The sequence below is a fragment of the Opisthocomus hoazin genome, chromosome 3 (genome assembly GCF_030867145.1).
Source record: "Opisthocomus hoazin isolate bOpiHoa1 chromosome 3, bOpiHoa1.hap1, whole genome shotgun sequence".
Taxonomy (NCBI): Eukaryota; Metazoa; Chordata; class Aves; order Opisthocomiformes; family Opisthocomidae; genus Opisthocomus; species Opisthocomus hoazin.
Window position 1 is genome coordinate 15,475,437 of NC_134416.1, and position 21,349 is coordinate 15,496,785.

The 21,349-nt window shown below is 44.0% G+C and overlaps 1 protein-coding gene across 1 annotated transcript in view; it reads left to right on the forward strand.

The window, feature by feature from the left end:
• The window catches only part of SNTB1 (syntrophin beta 1), a 119,458-nt gene that overhangs the window by 67,277 nt on the left and 30,832 nt on the right, over positions 1–21,349 (forward strand). Inside the window, exon 3 of the mRNA XM_075415623.1 lies at positions 10,718–10,925. Coding sequence (XP_075271738.1) covers positions 10,718–10,925 — 208 coding nt within the window. The remainder of the gene's footprint in view (positions 1–10,717; positions 10,926–21,349) is intronic.

Here is a 21,349-nt window from a genome sequence, read left to right on the forward strand (position 1 = left end):
TATTGTATTATATTGTATTGTATGCTGTTCTACTCTATTCTATTCTATGAATGAACGAAAGACATTTAGCTCCTGCACTTCTTGAGGCTCATGCTGGTATAATTTAAGGGCAACTGAGGGTATTAGTCAGTGCAGAAGAATCTGGACAACTTGTTGATGACAGCATGGGCTAGCTCATGCCTCTACCCTGCCCATTTCCTCCTTGGTGAACAGGACCAGACTTCAGTGTTGCCAGGCATGAGCAGCCACTGCTATGCAAAGCAAAGGCTGGATGCTCCTCGAAGAGCAGCATGATTCAGGTGTGCAGCTTTGCAGCCCAGGTTTTTTCCCTGGTAACAAGGGAGCCGGTCCCCTGAGCCATGTACCTGGTGTGGGGCTCGCAGAGAGCAGGGCACTGCTATGGAGAGTGACCATGGTACCAAGAAGGAGTTACGGCTGCTCTTGTAGAGCACTGGCCCCATATGTCAAATTTTTTGCCTCTTGCCTCTTAAGAGGTAGTTTGATAGCACTGCGCTCAACCAACAACACTGGCTACTGGTAAAAGGATAGATCAGGTGAAGTGCTGGACAAAGGCTGAGCTCTGAACCTGAGAGTAAGGAGGAGGTGGACCATTTCCATCACCGTGTTGGCCCGGTTGCAGCACGCTGGAGCCCTGGGTGGACACCAGCGGTTCTGTGGGGCTTCCTGGGGAGGCGGAAATCTTTCCTTCCTATTGGACAGTACAGATTTATCAGGATTGGCCCCTGGTTTAGGAAACTTGGGTCTTTTTTTTGTTACCATATGTTGTAGATGGACAAAAGAAAGAGAAAGGACTTATGTATACATGGGGCGTAGAGCACAGGTAAAGATACTATAATGGGAGCAGAAAAACTCCTTCTCCACACCTCCCCAGGGAATGTGTGCCTTGCTCCTCATGCTGTTATTGAGCTGCTCTCCGGCTGTAGACAAAATCTCTGTGAAATGGAGAGACCATATTTAATTCACAGTGTTGTTGTGAGCTACAGCTTGAGATCCTTGGATGAAAGGCATATAGCACTTAATTATCATTATTGGTACAGACATGTTTTGCTATATGAATATCAATAAGTCCTTTGAAGAAGTCATTGAGCCTGCTAGAGTCAAAGTCCTGATTATATCAAGAATTTTTGTTACAGTTTTTTTTGTTCCTGATGGGCTGTGTTTATTATCTGTTTAGATTACTGTTAAACTAAGGAAGAAATCAACAATCCAACATTAAAGTAAAGCAACTTGAAAGGACATAATTCAAATCCAAGAAAGAACAAAAATGACGATAATGAGAGTGAAACTCTGGTTGACTCTCCCCTCACCCTGACACCACCCTGTTGTGCTAGGCCATTGTAGTGCGCATGGTCTGTTAGAGAAGGATGAGCTACCATGGTGAAGCCCTTTACATCCTTGCCCACAAAGAGTAGTGAATTTAAGATCAAGGCAAATGTGGGTTTTTCACCTTAGCTCCAGAGCATTTTATTGTTATGGATCCAAATCCTTATTTTGTGTAAAGTTGGATGTTTCTTGTCATGTTCTTTTTTGTTTATAGTACTGCAACCACTAATCTATCCCCCAGATCTGGTGTTTACTGGAAGGGGTGAACAAGTAGGCGGCACTTGAGGTTTATCTACTGTTCTTTCTTTTCAAGCTGAGAGAAGTTAGGTGATTTAGCCAAGAAGGCATTTGCAACATCCCCTTCAATGCCCTGAGGCTAGGAGAGGGAAGAAGTTGGGGTGTGGGGGAGAGGAATGGTGGGATGGATGAATGGCTGGGCGATGGGGAAGGCCTTCTCCTCCTCCTTGATACATGAACATGTCCTCTGACACTTTAACATGTCCTCACTAAGAGTTGCATGGCTGTGGGACCCTCCTTGGTAGCTAGGGTCAATGCATTCAGGGCTAGGGGCGTCAGATGAGAGACCCCTAAGACTGCATTCCTTCTCATCTAACAGAGTTTTGGGGCAAATCATTAACTACTAGAGTTAATAACTGGTTCAGGCTGGGCTGTCTGACAGTCCTCTATCATCTGCATCACCTGCTTTTTGGGCAGTTCTGCAGTCGCTGGGCATTTTGGAAGCTGCAATCATCTGCCTTGCTAAGGGACAGTTTTCCAACCCTGTAGGAGCTAGAGCTCTGAAGCCTCTAGGTGGAAAGGGTGAAATTTTTATTTTCTTTTTTCATTATTAGGAATAGTTATTTTCCATTATTTGTGAAACTCTCTATCAGCCAAATAGGCCATTGGTTTTTCTCTCGGTTGTACTAGCTAATATCTCAGCCTCAGTTCCTTCTCAGCCTTCTTGGAAGGTCACTGAGATCAGACACCTCTGTAGGACTGTCCCTTCTGTAGAGAGGAGTGTTTTAGTCTCTTCTGAGTCAAATTACCAGCTAAGTTTTTCAGAAGAAAAAAAACCCCACCAGATAACTCAAAGGCCATTTTCTGCAGAGCAGCCTCAAGGGTATTCCTCTACACAAACACATCAACAAACTGGGTTGAAATGTGGATGTTCGTCTACTTTTATTTACTTCAGGTTTAATTTTTGTTCTGTTAAATCATGTTAAAATGTCTTTCTAATGTCCTGAGGACCTGCTGTAGTATGTGGGTGATAGTTTGAGAAGTGAAATGCTGGGGGAATGTGCCAGGGTATGGGCACACAGTGGAAACCGCTGGGATTTCCTGCAGGGTGTTTGAGATACCAGTGTAGAACTGGAGATTTACGGCATGTTGTGACTGACCTTCAGTCTGTGCAGGTCCTGGGGAATCTGGGATTAGTCATGTCTCCTCATCTTGAAAAACAAGTCACAATCTTTTCCCTTGACATAATGACATGGGGCTTTTTTCCCTCCCCATCCTTCTGGGCCAGACAGGCGAGCTCCTGGGGTCCCTCCCATCTCCAGCACAAATCGAATAGGAATGGGCAAAGTTCCTGCACCTTTTAGTGAAAAAAAGTGTCTGTGCATGCATGCAGATATGTGAGTGTAAATAAAACTTTGTGTATATATGTGTGTCTGTGTGTGAACCTGACCGAATGTGACCTGAGAGGAATAAAATGTGTCAGGGTGAGTGGGTGACAAGGAAGGATGTGTGTGGTGTGGAGGTGGCAGTAACCGAAGCTGACAGAACGCTTTCAGCTGGATTTTTGATTAACAGACTTGTAAGCAAAGTCTTTCTTTTCTGTGAAAATATTTAAATTATTAGTTAATGGAGAAAAAGAAGATATGCTGGTGGGGTTTTGTGTTGTTTTTTGGGTTTTTTTTTCAGCCACTGCTCCAGTTAGGAGAGTTTTGAAAAAGTGAAAGAATGTTGATTTTTCCAAGCAGCTTCAACTATAGAGGATTGAGCTGAGGAACAGGAATAAGAGCAAAGGAACTGGAAATGAATCAGGGGAGGGGGAACAAGAAGAACAAAGTCCCTTGAGAAATGCATGGAGAGAAGGGAGGAGAACGAATTAAGAAAAAGTGATGAAGAAAGAAGCCAACCAGCGAGGTGAAGCGATGAACCAAGAGAGTGAAAACTGCAGCAGGCTTTACTTAGTAAACATTTTTGCAAAAAAAGAGAAAAATCCAAGCACTGAAGAGATGGAGAAAGAGAAATGCTCCAAGCAATGTGTCGCAGACTAAAGGGAAAGAAAGAGCGATGTGAGTGCTGCAGGGCAGGGCAGAGGAGGGCAAACAGTTAAGCTTGGTTTGTGCGTACGTCTCTGTATGTCAAGGTATGTAAGTGCTGACATCCAAGCTACTGCTAAATAATGTTGGAGAGCAGTTTTAACACCCCGGAGATCTGCCAAACAAAGGAAGTTGGTATGTAGGGGTTTCAGTTTCCTGCTGTGCTCCTTGTCCCCATGGTCTTTGTGTTACAGCTTGGAGCCAGTGACAACCTGGAGACCCTTTCTCCTGCCTGGCTGTTGTCCTGTGCTCAGTGCTGGGCTTTCCCTCACTTATCAGCCAGTCTGCAGATTGGATTTCAGTCTTACAGCTCTGACCTGGGCTGTCCCACCGCTAATCAACGAGCAGGGTTTTCAGGTGATGTATTCGAAGCTGCTCTCTCCTGCCCCTTCTGTAGTCACTTGTATCGCAGCAAATGGCGAATGGCAGCCACAGCGTGAGCCTCAGGTGATGGGCTGCCATTGCAGATGCCTCAGCTCAATGTTGGTAAGTGCTGAGGCTGGGCTTTAGTGCTGAAGTGGTATGCACAGACATTGCTAGTTCAATACCCTTTTGTCACTTCCAGCTTTCACATGCGTTTCTGCTGATGGAAATTCCTGTTTTCTTGTAGCAGGAATCAGGGAGAGTTAGGCTGAAGTTGTTAGTTCTTCTCATCACTTGCAAACAACTTTTCCATCAATTTACAAGTCTATTAAATGGGAATATGAGTTTACTGCCAGTAGTGAAAGTACCAGGAGGTGACCCATGCCTGCCATCCCTGAAGAGGCCAGCAGCATCACCTGGAGAAGCTGGCTCCCAGGTGATGCCCTCTCACCAGCGCTCAGAGGTCAATAATTGATCCAGAGGGAATTTGTGGGTTTGTCGTCATGATTGGTGAACAGTCCCGGCTTCTGTTTTGCCTCACTTGGCAACTAATTGGGCATTTTTGATCGTGTAAGCCAAACAATGGGCGTATAAAATAATGAGACATTCAGACAGGTAATGCTAGATGAGGTGGACTTGCTGTTTGTCTCTTCCAGTAAGACTTTCTCCCCTGACAGTTCATCCGCAAGACAGAGCTGATCTAACAGCAGTCCTGCTCATTTGTCCCCTTTTCTTATTAGGTTTTGTCCATGCTTGTGGATCGTCTACACTTCTTTCCTGTAGGTCCTACTATGGTGTTGCCTACCAGCAACAATGACAGTGGTGTTCTTTCTCAGAAGACATCTAATTCTTCTCCAAGTCCATGATCTCTTACTTATGCAGCAGCATGAGACTCTGCACCCTCATCTCAATCTGAAGGGGTCATTTACCACTATTACCAGCTACAACCAGGTGCTCTTCGCTTAGCCCAGACGCAGCTCCAGCTGCAGAAGGTTTGCTTTGCTGTGGAAGGTGCTTTGAGGTTGGCTGTGGCTTTGCTAGAGGTGCAGCTTTTGTGGCCGAAACAACTTTTTTTTTTTTGTAGCATTAATAAACTTTCCATCTTGCTGTAAAAGAGTTGCTTCAGGGAGCTGCGGTCAATGTATTGACTGCACCAACCACAACATCTTCTGGTCCTAAAGTTTCAGGCAGCATCTTTTAAAAGTTAAATCAAATTCTTACTATACCTCTGAAATCATTCTTTCTCCTCTGAGTAACTGACCTCACTGCTCCTTGAAACAGCAGTGTTGCCGTTGTTTGGTGCTGAATCAACTGTGAAGAGGGCTGGACTGTGTATTCCTGCGTTATCAATATTCAGCCCTATTCCAACCAAAATGTGAAAGAATAATACAAGAAGGAAAAGGATAAGAGGTATTTTGGGGAATGTGGGGAAAGAATTCTCCTTCTTAACATCCATAGACATTTAAAAACTATTAAATGGCTTTTATTGTGGTTCTGGGTAGAGAAGGCAGAACATGATGTGCTCTGCAGATAAGTCGGCGTCAGCACACAGTGGTGTGAGCAAGTCCGTTGTACAACAAAATCCTTACTTGCATGTGGTGCAACTCTGCTGATATCCTTTTTATTAGAGCCCAGCTGGCAGCAAATAGAAATGAATTCAACTGTGACAACTCATTAGTGATATATACACCCTCTATTTGGACATCAGTCTAGTCCAGCTCCCGAGAAACAAGCAACTACATCGTTTTTACCACTGTAAGATGGAAGTCAGCAAGTAACTGTTAATGCAGCGGCTACCCTTGTGATGGTGAGAGGACAAGAGACTATCACATTGAAAAATTCCTATTGATTACCAAATAGCTCACTTGGTAAAACTGCTTTTGCCTCCATTTAGGTGCATCAAATGAAGATGCTTCTTCAGTGTATGCTGGGGAATTTGTTGCAAGCCTAACAGTGTGTCTCTGGAATATTTTCCTTGCAGACTAAACCCGAAGTTTCCATGCTTAATTTTAATGTATTTTATTCCTGGTTCATCTCCTCATGCTTCATGTAGGATTGAAAAAGAAGTTTAACAGGGGTTTTTATTTATTTCATAACAAAACCTACAATTAATTAAATATAGTCTCTGATTGTGTTCCTCTAACCCCCCCCCCCCCCCCCCCCCCCCATTCTGGAAAGGCTCCTGTGTTTGTACACTCAGAAATCAACAAATTTATTTTCCATGGTTTCATGTGCAGACAATGATGGAGGAGATGGAGCGAGCAGTTTGGCCCTTGATCCCTTTTTAAGTTTACAGAGTCAGTGGCAGAGTGTTTTGTTCCTGGCTATGCCGGTGCAAAATCAAAATAGCATGATGGACTCGAATAACTCTGGCTCCAGCTTATCATTAACTTCAAGGGGTTTACTCCACACTTTAATCAGTCACTGAATACATAATCTGATGCGGGAAAAGGCACAAAGTGTAAATCAGTGCCTGGTTTGGTCCTGAGCCAATAATGGTGGGAGAAGTGCTTTCCAGAGATGTGATAAAAGGTATTTCTTAGACAATGAACACTCCTACAGAGAGAAGCCTTATCAAATGTGGAATGAGTATGGTCTATCAGACATTTGCTTTCAGCTTCTTCTGTTGCTCTGTAAAGGAAAAGCTCTGGATGATGCAATGAGAGAGGGAATTTTGGTCTCTTAACGTGCAAGGTTGTGGCATTTGAGGCGACGGGTTTTGTGTCACCCCTGTGTTCCGCGGGTGGAGAAGGGGATGCTGGAAACACTCCTTGGCTCAGCAGGACTATTTGAGAGGAGAGAGAAAATTACTCTTTTATTATAAGGTTTGCCAAATGATCTCTGAGAAAATGTGATATCGTTCATATGCATTGCCAAGCTGGAGAGGTGCCGCACATCTTGGCAGCCATCTAGAGCTAACATATAATTCCTTTGGGTTGGTATGGGCTTTATCAGAAACAGCTCCATATGCAGTATTTACATAACTGTGGTGGAGTGTGAGAATAAACACAGCTGTGGCATTGCCCTAAATATTTCAATTCAGTGGGGAATTAAGGGAACTTTATCACTGAACTGCAGATAAACAGAAGTCAGTAAGCGGTGGTCACTTTAGCCAGGGAACAAATCAGAGCTACAATAGCTGGACTGCTGGAAACATTGAAGTGCTTTAGTGTTGAAGTTTACTAAGGTCACTGGTATTTTTTTGCTTTTCAAAAAATATGGAAATGCCATCAGTCAGCTGTTCTACAAAAACCATCGTCCAAATGGACTGGTGAATCAAAGCAGTGTAGGCTGAAAGGCAGAAAAGGGAAGAGTTTATAGGAATGCAGCATGTTCAGCATCCGATTGCGGTCAAAGCCCATGGGTTTCCTGGGAGATTTTAAGTTTTTTTTAGTATCTCTGTCCCAACTGACTGCGGAGACAGGAGTCCTGGAACTGTAATTGAAATCCGCAAGCCCGGTTTTATAAGGATAATTCAGTGCCCAGATCTTACAGAAAGAGCCAGTAGCAGAGTTCAGGCAGTTGAGGATTTAGACTTTTGTCCTTAAGGTATGAATAAAAAAGGTGCCTTACCTAGCAGCTTGCAGGAGAATGGTGTTTGCAGACATATTCCTCGGGCTGGACCGGTGCCAGGGATAAAAGGATTCAGTTTCAGGGCTGTCAAAGCAACATTTATTCCTGTTTTGAACTGACTTTTGAAAAGCATAGCATGTATCATCCAATCTTCCTGTCACTCAGCTCGGGGAATGAGGTAGACTTGCTGCAGTTGTTAGTACATCGCCATCAAACTTTGATGACTGACAAGCAGTCCCCAAAATAGCCCCATTAGAAGTCACTGAGAAATGATATTTTAAGAGTATTTTTGCAAGCATGGCTCAGTATGTGTGTGTGCATATGTATACTAGAATATATACATTGATATCAGAATAGAATGTGTATATATTAGAATATAGATAGATTAGAACCTCTTAAACAGAATTGTTAAGAGGTGTCTAAAAGTTCATTATTTCAGAGAACAGAGCTCTTTTTATACAAATACTTAAATAGCCACCATCAAGGGAATTGCGCTTTGTTGAAGGCCCAAGTAGCAAAATACTAGTTTGTGTGTTAATCCACTTGCTTTAAGTAAGAATTTAAGCGTTTTCCAAATTGGAAGGAAGCGAGTTGCCATTTGGAAGCTCTTTCGGGTCTAGATAATTTATTTTTAAACCAAAGCCTGCTACAACTGTAACTTAAAAAGAACTTACACAAGTTTGCTCCTGTTTCTTTGCAGCTGAAAAAGCAGCACATTCTTCTGTGGCTTTGTAGTCCTTGTTCGGCGCTTTTGTTTACCGCACGATACGCAGCGGCTTTGGAGGTGGGAGTTCCCTTATAGAAACCACAGGCTTTGTAGAGAGCATTGTTTCACACAATCCATACGGCGCATTAACATTTTCAAAAACAGCACAGTACTGCTGCGCTGTCCAAATAATTCTTCTCTTTCAAAGAAGTATTAAAATGGGAGTTAGAGTGCCGAAAATATGGAGTGCTGCTCCTGGCTTGTTCCCTGCCTCATCTGGGTTAGGCACCTTCCCACTTCTTCGGTGGTGAAACAGGGGTGCTGTCACTGACCTCATTTGTAAAATGCCGTGAGATCTCGTGCCAAAAAGTGCTCTGTAAGTAATAAGCAACATTTTACCAATTACCATGATGTATAGTTTGTTTCCATTGATAGCTGCTACCTACAAGAACAAGTTCAAACTAAAATCTGGACGGCAGTGGGAGAGCAGTGTTTCTGATGGAAAGACAGACCAGGGTGTGATAGCTGTGCATGACTGTATTGATCATCAGACACAAATGGCTAAATCTGAACCGTCAGGGAGATGGCTTTTCCTTGCAGTTCAAAAAAAATGAGAGTGTGATTGGGAATGTGCCTATCTACAGACATAGTTTTCTTATTCACCAGAACTGCATTGTCTGACAAGGAAATTTGCTTTTGGTACCTGAACTTGAGTCCTTGGTGCATCCTGGAGTGGCTACATAAGAGCCTTTATTTTCAGACAGTGCTGATCTCCAGCAGCTTTACCGAGGAAACATGCATTACTGTGTTGGCTCAGCGCTTTTTGAAGAATCAACCCACTTCTAAGCTATGCAAACAGTGATTTAGAACCCTGAACAGTCCAACTGCTGAGTTTGGAAAATCATGACCTTTTCTATCTTTAGAGCAGTGTCTACGTGGAGACATCCCCTTCCCAAAATGGACAAACACAAGACCAGCAGTCCTCGCTCTCCCAGCCCAACAGCTGCGCAGATCGAGTCACCCTCTGTTCTGGAGTCTGCTCTGGTTTAACTGATTAATTAAAATCTCTTAATTGTTAGTTAAGCTCCAAATTGCAGGATTTTGTAGTTGCATAACATATTTGTATTACAGTACTGTGTTGAACCTCAACCTGAATAAATTGCTAATTACTTTTCTGCCACAGAAAGGAGTCGTTGTGTGTCGCAGAGATCAGGCAGCAATACACAGGACAGAAGTACGGGCTTAAGCTCAGATCCCAGGTTGAAATTGTGTGGGTAATGTTCAGCGGCAGTCTCTGTACGTGTGTAATGAAAAAGCACAAATGTGATACAGAGTTCAATGATGGGCAATGACCAGGGCTTGGGTTTATAATCACTACATAAAAATACACCAGACTGTTACTTAGTGGGTTATTTAACAAATGTTCAAGTAAAAGTGGCCCATGAAGCTATAAAGAGCACACAAAGCCCCACTAGTAACTAATAACTTCACTGAGAACAGAGCTGAAATAGCTGCAGCTGCCTCTTAAAGCATTGTTGTTGTTGTTGTTGTAAGCAAAGGTGTTGGCACAGGTCCCATAACCGTGATGGATGGCATGATGGATGGCATGATGGATGGCATGATCCATGACACAATTCTTTTTCCTGGAAACTGTGTTTGCCTGTGCTTTTCAAACCACAGCTGTGGGCTGGAAGCCCGTTGGATGGGCTAGTAAGCATGTTTTTTGGGAAAAAAAGCATCTGTCTCCTCAGGAGTTTGGAAAACTGTAAAAGATACCTGTAAGCAATCTTACAGTTGCGGTTAGCACTTTCTTGCTGCCGCTGTTAGCAGGATCTAAATGGAGCATTGAGGTCATTGGTAACTCCTGGAAATTGCAGTGGGCTTCTGGTTGATGCTTAGTGGTGTCGCTGAAACCACAGTGCAATCCTAAGGAAACTCCTTCATTTGGGATGTGGGTGGTTTTCGTTTAGCTGTGTTATGTGTAAAATAAGCACACTGAGAAACTCTGGGTGTGCGGTGATATCCAGCTAAAGAAGGCAGCAGCTTATCCCCTGCTTCTCCACAGTCATCTCCTGTGCAGTTCTGGGCGGTTGCCGTGTCAGTGAATGTTAACGGGCGAATGCTCCTCTTGCCTTTATATTTGAAACTCCTGTTGACATGCTAGAAGTGAGGTTGCATCAGCATTGGCAAATCCCTTCTCAAGGACTTTACCTGAATGCCGGTACAGACCTGGCTTCAGTTAAGATGATCTTACTCTATTCAGGTGTTGTGAAAGGTAAGTTATTAGTGCTAGGTCTTGATATTAGCATCCTTCTCGCATTGCTAACACTAAGCGAGATAATAAATTTAGCTGCCAAACGATATATGAGTGAACATTATGTTTTTTCCCCCCCCATTTTTCTAGACTTATTGAAGTTCATTCGCCTGATGCCAAGCACACCGTGGTGCTCAGGAGTAAGGATTCGGCTACAGCCCAGGCCTGGTTCAATGCCATCCACTCCAGTGTCAATGAGCTCATCCCCAGGGTGATTGCAGAGGTCAAAGACCAGCTGGGTAAAACAGGGATTGCTGGAAGTCGAGAGATTAGGCATCTAGGCTGGCTTGCAGAAAAGGTAATGAAAACATTCTTATTTTCATTTCTATGCTCTCTCTTTCTCGCTCTCTCTGTGTTCCTGAATTCAGCCTTGTCTGAAAGTGAAGAGGCTAAATGAGGTTCTGGGTTTTGATTTAGCTTTCCGTGAAGACCTTTCTTTTTTAACGTGCCAATTTTTGTGCTTTTAAAAAAACCACCAAAACTTGAAGGCCCCCTGAGTCTTTACTTCTGTATGACAATTAGCAAAGACTTTCCTGGGAGATCAGAAGTCTCTTGATCTGTCAAGTTTAGGCATGGGGCATGTCACAAAAACTGACACCAGCCTCGAGCTCCCCTGCTTTTATGTCTCCTGTTCATGTATGAGATGCCACCTTCCTACTCCCAGCCTGGGAAGTAACCAGTTACTTGGTCCATGGTCCACCCCTCCACTGTGCCTGGCCACAGGACCTGGGCATGGTCTGGAGCGCGAGGTGGTGTCCCCATGTGCCTGGGAGCTTGTTCTTTAATTGTAACCCTACATTTGAGCTGATCTTCGTAGAAGGCTGAGCTCACAGTTGCAGCTCTTAGCCCGTGTTTTGCACAGTTTAAGTCTCAAAATATCTTATGCCACAGGGGAAACCTGGTGTTCAGTTCAAAAGTATTTTGGAATCTGTTGACCTGTGGAAAGCCAAGCCTTGAATGCACAGGGATGGTATCTGTATGAGGTGATCTGGTTTTAAATCAGCAGTCTCAGAACTTGTTCTAGGCACTGTACCGATAGGTGTGGATTTGCTACGGTGACAGCACTAGGATTATGCCTAGAAATACCTCCCATCCAGATATGGCCTGGGCAGCATTCAGAGCATCGCTGCCTCTCCAGCTGGGGCGCGTGGAAGTATGGCCACTCTGTACACGCTGCCTTTTCAGCCTCTGCATCCAGCACAGGTGTGGAAAGCTGACTGCCATTGCCCCGGAAAAAAATATTGTACGTTTTAGGTCTGTGTGGGATTTTGTAGATGAAAATATGGGAGCCACAGGCCCAGGTGCTATATTTCTAGCTAGCGTCCTTTAAGAAGGTACACCATTAATTTTTAGTAACACCTGGGTCAGCCCACACCTCTTGTAGTGAGGCAAAGATTGCAAAACCTTCCAGACAGATTTTGTGTGTTTTCCTGTCCCTCCCACCAAGCTTGCAGCGTGGGGAGGACAGCACAGCTCTGTGGCTTAGCGCTGTAGAAAATGTAAAAAATTGGGGGAATAATTTGAGGTTAAAACACCAAAGCATTGGTAAGTAAATTTTAACAGTATTAAACTGTTCAGCCATGGGGTCTTTAATCTTGTTTTCCCTTTTGTATCCATTTCTATAAACTTATGAAAAGCTTATTTTGCAGCTTTTTCTGTTGCAAAATCCTCTCCTCTGAAAGGGTAACTGCTCTGTAGCAAATCATATAGACCTTATAAATAAAATATTCGCTGGTCATTTTAAGCAGACACATGGCACACTTCTGGTTTATGAATCTCCTCTCCTTACAGTTAATACACAATATCCTGTTCACACACTTCTTTCTCCTCTTTTTTTGCCTAATGGACTGAGATTTTATTTCGTGTTACTCATTATGGAGTGATTCAAGGTCCTGCTGAATTTAGTGGTGAAACTTGCGTTGCCTTTAATAGGGCCAGGCTGCAGCTCTGTGCACGTTCCAGTGTATTTACAGTGGCTGTCATCAAGAATTAGCCTGGAGAGATTTGCAGTGACATTGTTACCCAAAAGTCAACATGTTTTTTTACTAAACTAACCACCCAAAGCTGTGCAATAGTAGCCGACTGAGGTCAAAAGTTCCCCGCTACTTCTCATGTTGGAGACGTGTTGAAAAGCAGAGAAAATCACTACATATGGTAAAAAACATTGTGAAATTGCTTTTATTTGTTACTGGAGTGTTTGTAAAGCCTGGGTGAAAGAAAGATAACCTGCAGGGTGGGAGAGGAAGGTGTATATACAGTCCATATAGATGCAAACTCTATATATACTGTTTCAGAGGAGGTGTTCAAGGCAGCTAGGTGAGGTGCTGACCACAGGGCATTTGCAAGAAACAAACCTGGGTTTCCAAGTGGGGGAAGATTAAATTCTGCAGTGATTCTTGGAAGCACCCTGGGAATACCAGCTTTAGTCTCCTGGGGTGAGCTTCCCTACCACATCCACTGCTGGTTGTTTTCTAAATGTTGGAGTTTAGAAAAGGACCTCATTGCTAGTAGCCACCAAATAAAACATGTGCCTTGTATTCCTCTGAATATTGCCATTGTTTTTTTTTTCTCTGTGATAATTTGTGGCATATCTTGCTATTTTTCCATATAGAAATATTTTTCCATAGACTGCAGTGGGAAGAAATCTGAAATCCATTTTGAAAAGCATCTTAGACTGTGACTTTTAAGACAGCCTTTATGGCATCACATTATGTTATTTACATAGCATATCCTTACAGTGAATTCTCAGCAAAATGGAACATTGTTAAATGAAATTAATTCCTCTTCTTGTTTGGGGAATGCAAAATGTAATCCCATAGAAATTTCACTGTAATTTGCCGTGATTACTTGCTGCTTTCATTAAGCTATTTCCTGGTTTGACATTTTTTTATATGTCTCCGCTCTAAACTTAGCTCTAAACTTCAGCCTTTATGGTACTACAAAAATAGATTCATTAGCTGAGCCTCCCTCAGGTGGTTAGCATTAAAATAAATAGTAGGTTATCTAAGGTACTATGCAATTGCATGCTAACAGGATTCTTCCACCTTCCCTGAACTTCCCTGTGAAGACAGCCCTAAATTTGTGGTCTTCAGCACAGAACATCCATTTCCATCATCAGGTCCCTGGCTGTGCCCCAGGGTGGGCAGTGAGGTCCTTCACCAGGTAAAGAAAAGAGCTCTGCATCACTTTAAGAAAGCAAACGCTTACTGTGGCATTATTACAGCTAAGGAGAAAAACAGCCAGAAGCAATCATTAGAGATGCCATATTCCCTCTTTTTTTTAATGAAGGCACTAACTTTGTCCTGACCTTGACCTTACGGCAAGGGTTTCTGAAGCCGGCCAAGGACTGGGGAGTTTTATTAGTCACCAGCGTCCTAAAACTTTTGCGTAACTAAGGGAAATGTCAAGGGCTGGTTTGTAATGAAGTATGCCTGATCCCCATCACCTTTTCTTTCTTGTATTTGTCTTTTCACTTCAGCAAGACCTGTGGGATTAACAAGCGTGCTAAGTGGGAAGGAACAGCTACATGTGGGTTTTAATCTTTCCAGGTGTTTCCTTGGTTTAATGCTCTCCGTAAAGATACTTTTAGTGACCAAAGAATAAAAAAGAAGTTAGTAATGTCATCCTAACAGAGGAGCTTTTCCATGTGTGTGTTAATTGCCCCTCTTCTTTCCAGGAATCCTTTCAATCCTTGTAAAAATGTCTTTTCCACCTCTTTTCCCCCACTTTTTTATAGTTCTGCACATCCTGTGGCTCAGAGAGGAGCTGAAACAGGCGTTGCTCCTTTTCTGCTCACGCGTATCCACCTACCATGGAGTTCCTTCGTGAGGAGCAAGTTCTGCTCTTGCACTGGAAAGCTGAAACACTGAGGAAATGGTCATTTATTTTATCATTTCATAACATCTCTTCCAATAGACCAAGGTATCATTGGCAAAAGCTTTATCTACATTTTTGCCTCTTGAATGCAAACACAGAAAGGTGTCCTGGCAAAAGTGTCTTTGCAAAGGTAGCTTTTGCCAGTTCAGCAGTCGGCCACACAAGCAAAAGCCCGACTGGTTTCAGGGGAAGCTGAAGCTGTAGCCAGGCGCCAGGCTTGTAGCTGGGTTGGTTAAACAAAACAACCTAAATGAAACCCCGAGCTCTGCATCTCTCCCGGTCCTCACTGTGCCAGAGACACTTTAAATGTAGGCTTGGAGGAAAGAACAAGCACTTCTGCAGCCAGGGACTGTTCTCCTTTCTGAACGTCAAATGTCTTCCAGGCAGTGGGCTTTGTAAAATGATCTCAGACCTCCTCTGAGAAACTTAAAAAAGAGTCGCTGCAAGTTGTCTTTTATAATGTTAATATTTGAAGCTGCAGAAAAAGAGCCCTTTTGGGCTTTTCTCACCCCAGCGCTTTGTTCCCGTTCCCATCTCTCTGGATGCGTAGGGCAAGTGTGTCGCTGCTCCCACAAATCTGCTGGCGTGGAGGTCAGAGGGGAGAAAACACCTGATATCAGAAGGGAGATATCCGCAGCGGCACGGCGAATCGGAGCTGCTTTTCAGCTCCTGACACTATCTCCAAAATGAAAAGTGTGTTAATACATGACAGGCTGTTCAGTCTCCGCAAACCTTAGACAACCGTGTCATTGTGTTAGAGCCGAAGTGCGAGGCGTGTCACAGCAGAGTGATCCTCTTCGGTATCGAGCCGTGGATTGCAGTATTATATTTATCTTTCTGCTCTTGCTCTGATTCAGAGGAGGGAGTGATAACATAAGATTGTGAGCCGTGCAAGATGTCCAAACAAGATTTAGGCAAATGGCATGAGAGTGTATTTGAGTTTGTTTTTTTTTCCCCCCAGTATGAAATTAAAACATTTCTGTTTTACCATTTCCTTTGGAAGTATGCTCACTGGTTAGCATTTTGGTTAGCAAAATAAGAGACAGCAACAGAGACACGTTGTTATTCTCATCATAGATAAATGAGTTTTCAAAGAATGGGAAGGAAGCTTCAGTCTTAAATTTTATAAAATTACCAATTTGTAAAAGCGGGCTTAACAAAGCGGGCTGCACAAAAAACCACCAGCCCATCACATGGTTACAGCATTTTGCCTTTATTTAACATTGTGAAGATCTGATTTTAAGCACCTTCCCGTGAAGCACAGCAGCTGCCAAGCAGCATTTTAAAAACCCTGGCATGGCCGTATCCGTGGTTGGGGCTGCCGCCATCCCCCTTCACTCTCCCAGCTCTTCCATCGGGTGGTGGCAATGCTGCTCTGACCCTGAGCCAGATCAGATAGTTGTGCTGGTAGAAAACTCATTACTCTCGGTGGGGTAGCATTAGCTTTCTGCAGGTTTTGTGACAAATGCAAATCGCAGTGCAAGAGAAGGGGCTGGGAAGGAGGGCTGCCTCGTTAGGCAGTGTGTGGCTGGTCTCTCCCTCGGCAGGCTGAACCAGCGGCATGTTCAGGAATAAAATCTGGGTTGTGCGAATCCCCAGGTCCATGTTCTAGCCCTAGAAAGTACCTTGTTTAGGCTAAAACGTCAGTAAGTTTTGGGTTGTACTGTGTCTTAACACCCGGTGCAAATCAGCGTGTGGTTTGACCAGATAAATAAACTGTAGAATCATAGAATCATATATTGGAAAAGACCTTGATGATCATCAAGTCCAACTGTCACCCCAACACCACCATGCCTGCTAAACCATGTCCTGAAGTGCCACATCTACCCGTTTTTTGAACACCTCCAGGGATGGTGACTCCACCACCTCCCTGGGCAGCCTGTTCCAGTGTGTGTTCAAACGTGGACTGATCAAATGCCTAATTTCTTTGTAAGGAAATTACATTCCTGTAGTGTGGTCTCCTTTGCAATTTCTACTCTCTACGGGGTTTTTTTTCACTCTTTTCTTTCAATCTCTCTTTTCTTTACTAATTATCCAGAGATGTTTGGAAATAAGACCCATCTATAATGCCCAGGAAAAAGAGCAAGGCAATTTCATCCTGGCCTCCTCTTTTGAATGGTTAGAGAAGGACCCGATTTCTCATATTGATAATACACAGCTGGTCATAATCTTAAAATTGATCTGACCATTTGGAGATAACACATACCTCAAATCAGAAAATCTTCTGTGTCCCCTAAATTAGAAATTGTACTTTTAAATCCCAGCTAATTACTTGCTGTGGAGCTCTTAAATCCAAATGAAGAGTCCTGCTTTTGCCCTGTGTCACTTAACCTTGCAGGTTATTAATTCTGGAACTTATTTGTTTGCATTGTAAAACACCACAACAAAGTGCTTAATTACATTAACAGTCTTCATTATCTGGGATAACGATCAGCTTGTTCTTAGGAAAGACGTAAACCTGAAATAGCATGAAGAGTAATTTCCTCTCCCAGCTTCAGCGAGGTTCCTCCGCAGGCCACTTTTATCAGCAGTAACATCATTCTCTTTCTTGCTTTAGGTGCATTCAGTAAATGGATATAGTAAGAAAAATTCGGGCTGAAAACAGCCATTTAACTCACCATACAGTTTTAAAGGCTTTGCCAGTCTTTATCTGTAACACACGTGCATTTTTTTTCCCATGCCAGTGAGACCCGAGCACATGGTAAGTCCAAGTCAGGCGGAAGGGCTCAGTACAAGGAGATTGGAAAGAAGAAAAAGTTTAAATAAATAATGAAAAATTATAGGGACATGATGGTAAATGGAAGGCATGAAGGACCTGAGCTTGGAAGTTTATACTTCTGCAGTGCAGTTGGCTGTTACAGCGGAGGAAAACCCCTCTGTCAGATAATTACGGAGCACCGTTAAATGGGGAGCGAGCGCCATTGTGCTTGCAGTAGCTTGCAGGTGTTAAATTATTCTTTCAGAAATTGAGCTGAAGTGTAAACTCCAGCCCTGCACATCCGCTCGCCCTTCTCACAAGGGTCGTGTTAGTTCTGGCTGCATCCCAGCAGAGGTAATCACGCCCTGCCTGCCCACCCTCGGTTTCGGTCTGACCATCCTGACAACTGGCTTAACGTCTTTTACAAAAGCCAGCGTATTGCTGCTGCTGTTCCTGTGAGCCCTGGGAATGACGAGCAGGTTGCTTTTTAATGTCATCCTGCCGTGAAGTTTTATTTAACTTCTCCCTTCCTGCGTCTGGAGGAATGGTGAGACCGGAGAGGCGACTCCTGCTCTGACAGCTGTGCCTGCGCGGGCAGGGGGGACATGGACCGCAAGTGGGATCCCTGTGGTGTCCCGTGGCTCTGCTGCAAGAGGGACCTCTGCAGATGTCCCACTGACCAACCTGGGGCAGGGTTTGAGAGGGGAAACGATGAGCTGTAGCTTGGAAGGAGGAGAGGGTGCAGAAAGGAAACGGGGGGGGGGTTCGCTGCCTCCCCGGGGTGTGGGAGCTGTTTCTCTTCGTTCCTCCAACGTGACAGGGTGGTGGCTGTGGGAGCACATCCCGACGTGGTCCTGAGCACTGGCTGCTTTGCACGGCACGGCTGCCATGGCATGGATGCTTAACTCTTTCTTCTACATAACCCAAACCTGAACTGCTGCTTGGCTGGGCTGGGCTGGATTTTGCTGGACAAGGGACTTTCTAGGTTTTAGTAGATGAAGGATTTTCTTTCTAGATGTTGCTAAATTTTCAGGATGTTGGAGTCTCCTTCTTTTCGCCTTGGCAGCTGCTGTTGGATCTGTCCAAAAGGGTCCACATACCCCCACACACGTGCCAGGTCAGCTCACCTTTTGAGGCTTTGCAGGTTTGAAAGCCCGTGTTTTGAACATATCTGCAGTCAAGTTCAGTTGGAAAAAAAAGCAGGAAAGATACAGGTGTGATGTGAAGGAAGGCTTTGATCTCCTTCCTTCAGAAGCAGGCGAAAGGCCTTTTTTCTCTCAGCCTCTGACAGTAAGTATTGCAAGAAAGGCAAGTGAAGGAATTTGAGACAGTGATGCTCCCTGGTTTTCAAATGCGATTCGATGTAACATGAGCCTCTCCTTAATAAAACATGGGTTGCATAAGGTAGCAGACACCTCTGCTGAACCTGTACCCAGCCCTGCCATCAGCTGGGAGCAGAGGGTGCCCTTCCCAATTATTTTAAGAGCTGAAGCAACGAAACAACTGGTCTCCTTTTGCCTCCTTCCGCTGGTGCAAGTAGGGTGTCAGCAGTGGCAGGGTAGGAAAGGGCTTGCCCAGCTGTGGGATGTAGGGTGGGAGAAAGCAGACTGGCATGTTAGTTTGGGAAGGTGTGGAGCTCATCCTCGGCATTCGGAGATGCTGTGGAACGGTTATCCAGAGTGGGGAGGCTGCTATTAAGGCAATGCTCTGGGGCAAACTCAGCCGAAACAAAGAGCAAGGCAAATGCAGCCTGAGCAATAGGAAAGCCCTGAGCATCTCCCCCATCAACCGCACTGACCCAAGCAGTGCTGTGGACACCCAGCTCACCCTCCAGCCCCTAGATCCCACTTCAGTTCGACGGGACAAACAGATTCATTCTTACATCTCTGGGGCCGGTCTGCCCCAAGTACACATTGCTGCGACACGATGGGCGCTGACAAAGACAGCGCTTTGAAAGACAGCGTTTCACAAGAGCTGCGCCCTTGCACTGGGTCTGTTTGCTCGTTTGTCTGCATTTTTCTGCTTGCTGGCTGCGTGTAAGGAGTTTGAAAGGAAAGGGATCGTCTATCTTCGAAAATCCCAGATTTTCCAAACATTAAGTTGCCGTGGAGCTGCGTTTCTCTGTTCAAAGTTACCTTGTGCTCATTTGCTCCTGAAGTTAAAAATCACCTTCAGGGGAATAGAGGGGCCCATTAGGGGCATGCTGACCTTCAGGCTCTGCCCGATATTAATTCCTCTCACCCCAGTCATCGGGGGTTTTTTTCTAGCACAACAATACTCCCATTTCAGCTTTTTGATTAATGACATGAATAAATAGATTAGAAAGCAGCAGAATAGGCCATAAAAAACCCCTCTTCTGTCTGCCCGGCAGCTCTTCTCCCTCCAGGACCTCCAGCTGATTCCCATGGAGAAAACTTCTGGCAAAAGCGGAGCCGTTCCTAGTAAAAATGCCCTAATTTAGAGGAAGACGTTTTGGGGGTTTTTTTCCCTGTCTTTTTGCATAGCGGTTGCTGCATCCTGCTCGCCCACTCAGCTTGCAGTCAGAGGTGCGTTGTCTCTACCCACAAGTGCTTTTAGGACCGATGGTTAATGTTTGAGGGGTGTTGCAGAGGAGCAGAGTATCGCTGCTGGTACAAGCAGACGCAATATATGCCTTGTATCCTGTTTTGCCAAACAACTGTTAACAGAGAAAAATAAACGGATTTTCTAAAAATACCTTGAGAAGAAGCTATGTTCTCTGTTGGAAAGAGGGACTGACCTTCAGAAGAATAGGAGAGTTTAAAAAAAAATAGTGGAGAGGGAAAAGTTGTATGCATTATGTATTTTCAGTGTGGCAAGACATTTACTTGATGCAGGCTCTACAAATCCGGTCCAATTTTAATCCTCAACCTCTGTTTATGTAATAGGTTCCTAAGGCTATTCACACCAGCCTTTTACCTTATTATCGTATCCTGTAAAAATAAAATTATTCCCATAATACCATGACAGCCCTTACAAAAATGGGCCATTAGACAATTACATTGCAACACAGCAACTCTGGAGACTGCAGGGAAGCATTTCTCGAGCAGCCTAATTGTTGTATCGATAGCATTTTCAACACCCTTGCTTACTGAGGAAGAAAAACATGATGATACCGTATGTAAAATAGCATATTCTGAAGTACTGATTTCAGGGCCTGGCTGTGGCAAGAGTGCTTGAGTTAGGAGTGAAATCCTTGTAAGAACTGCGCTTGAAACAAATCCACGGTTGAAAAGGTTTCTTGTATCGTTCTCTCTCCCACTCTTAAACTAGCATCTGTTTTATTTTAGTTATTTTAAGATGGGAAATGTTTTGGTGCTGGAGTTTTAACTGAAAGAAACAATAGTGCTGATAAAAATAAAAATCCTTTTATTCCCTTCCCCCAGTTCCTTCAGTTCTGAAGATTTATTTCTGCCTGCAGAGTTTTCCTCTCTGCTTAACTGGACAGTAATTGATAGTGCACATCAAGATAATTAGTCTAATGAGTCTCCTAAAGCCCAAGCCCCACAGCTACCTTTAAGGTCCACATTGTCTTTACTGTAACGTAAATAAAAGCTTTAGGAAAGGACTGGAAAAAAAAAAAAATTGATGGCGAGGGAGCCTCCTTGCCCTCTCCAAGGGGTTTCCTCTTCTCGTTTTTAATGAGGCCCATATTAGTTGTCATTTGTACCTTCCCTGATGAATAGTTTGGAAGAAAAGCTTTCTCTGTGCGCAGCAAAATTTGTGCCAAGTTGCTGACCTTTGCTTTCGGTGAGACCTCATTTGAGTCTCAGTCCCGAGCCCAAGCATATTGTTGGATCAATCATGTTGATTTTTGGCTCTGATAGTAATGCACAGCTAATGAGTTGTACAGTGTACATATTAACCTCAGACCCGACAGCGCTAATGCCAGGCACGTAGCAAAATCGCGCTGGGCCTGCAGGAAAGATGTACAGTGCTGGCATCTTAATAGAAAGAGACAATTAAAAACAGTAGAGCACTATCACAGGTTCACTGCTCGTGGGATGTAGGATTTAATCAAAGCAGGAAAAACAAACCATCTTCTGTCTGTTCGGAAAAAAAAAACCTCGACACCATAAAGGTGCTTTATGAACTGTGAAATAGAGAGGAAAGCCTGAATGTTTAAACAG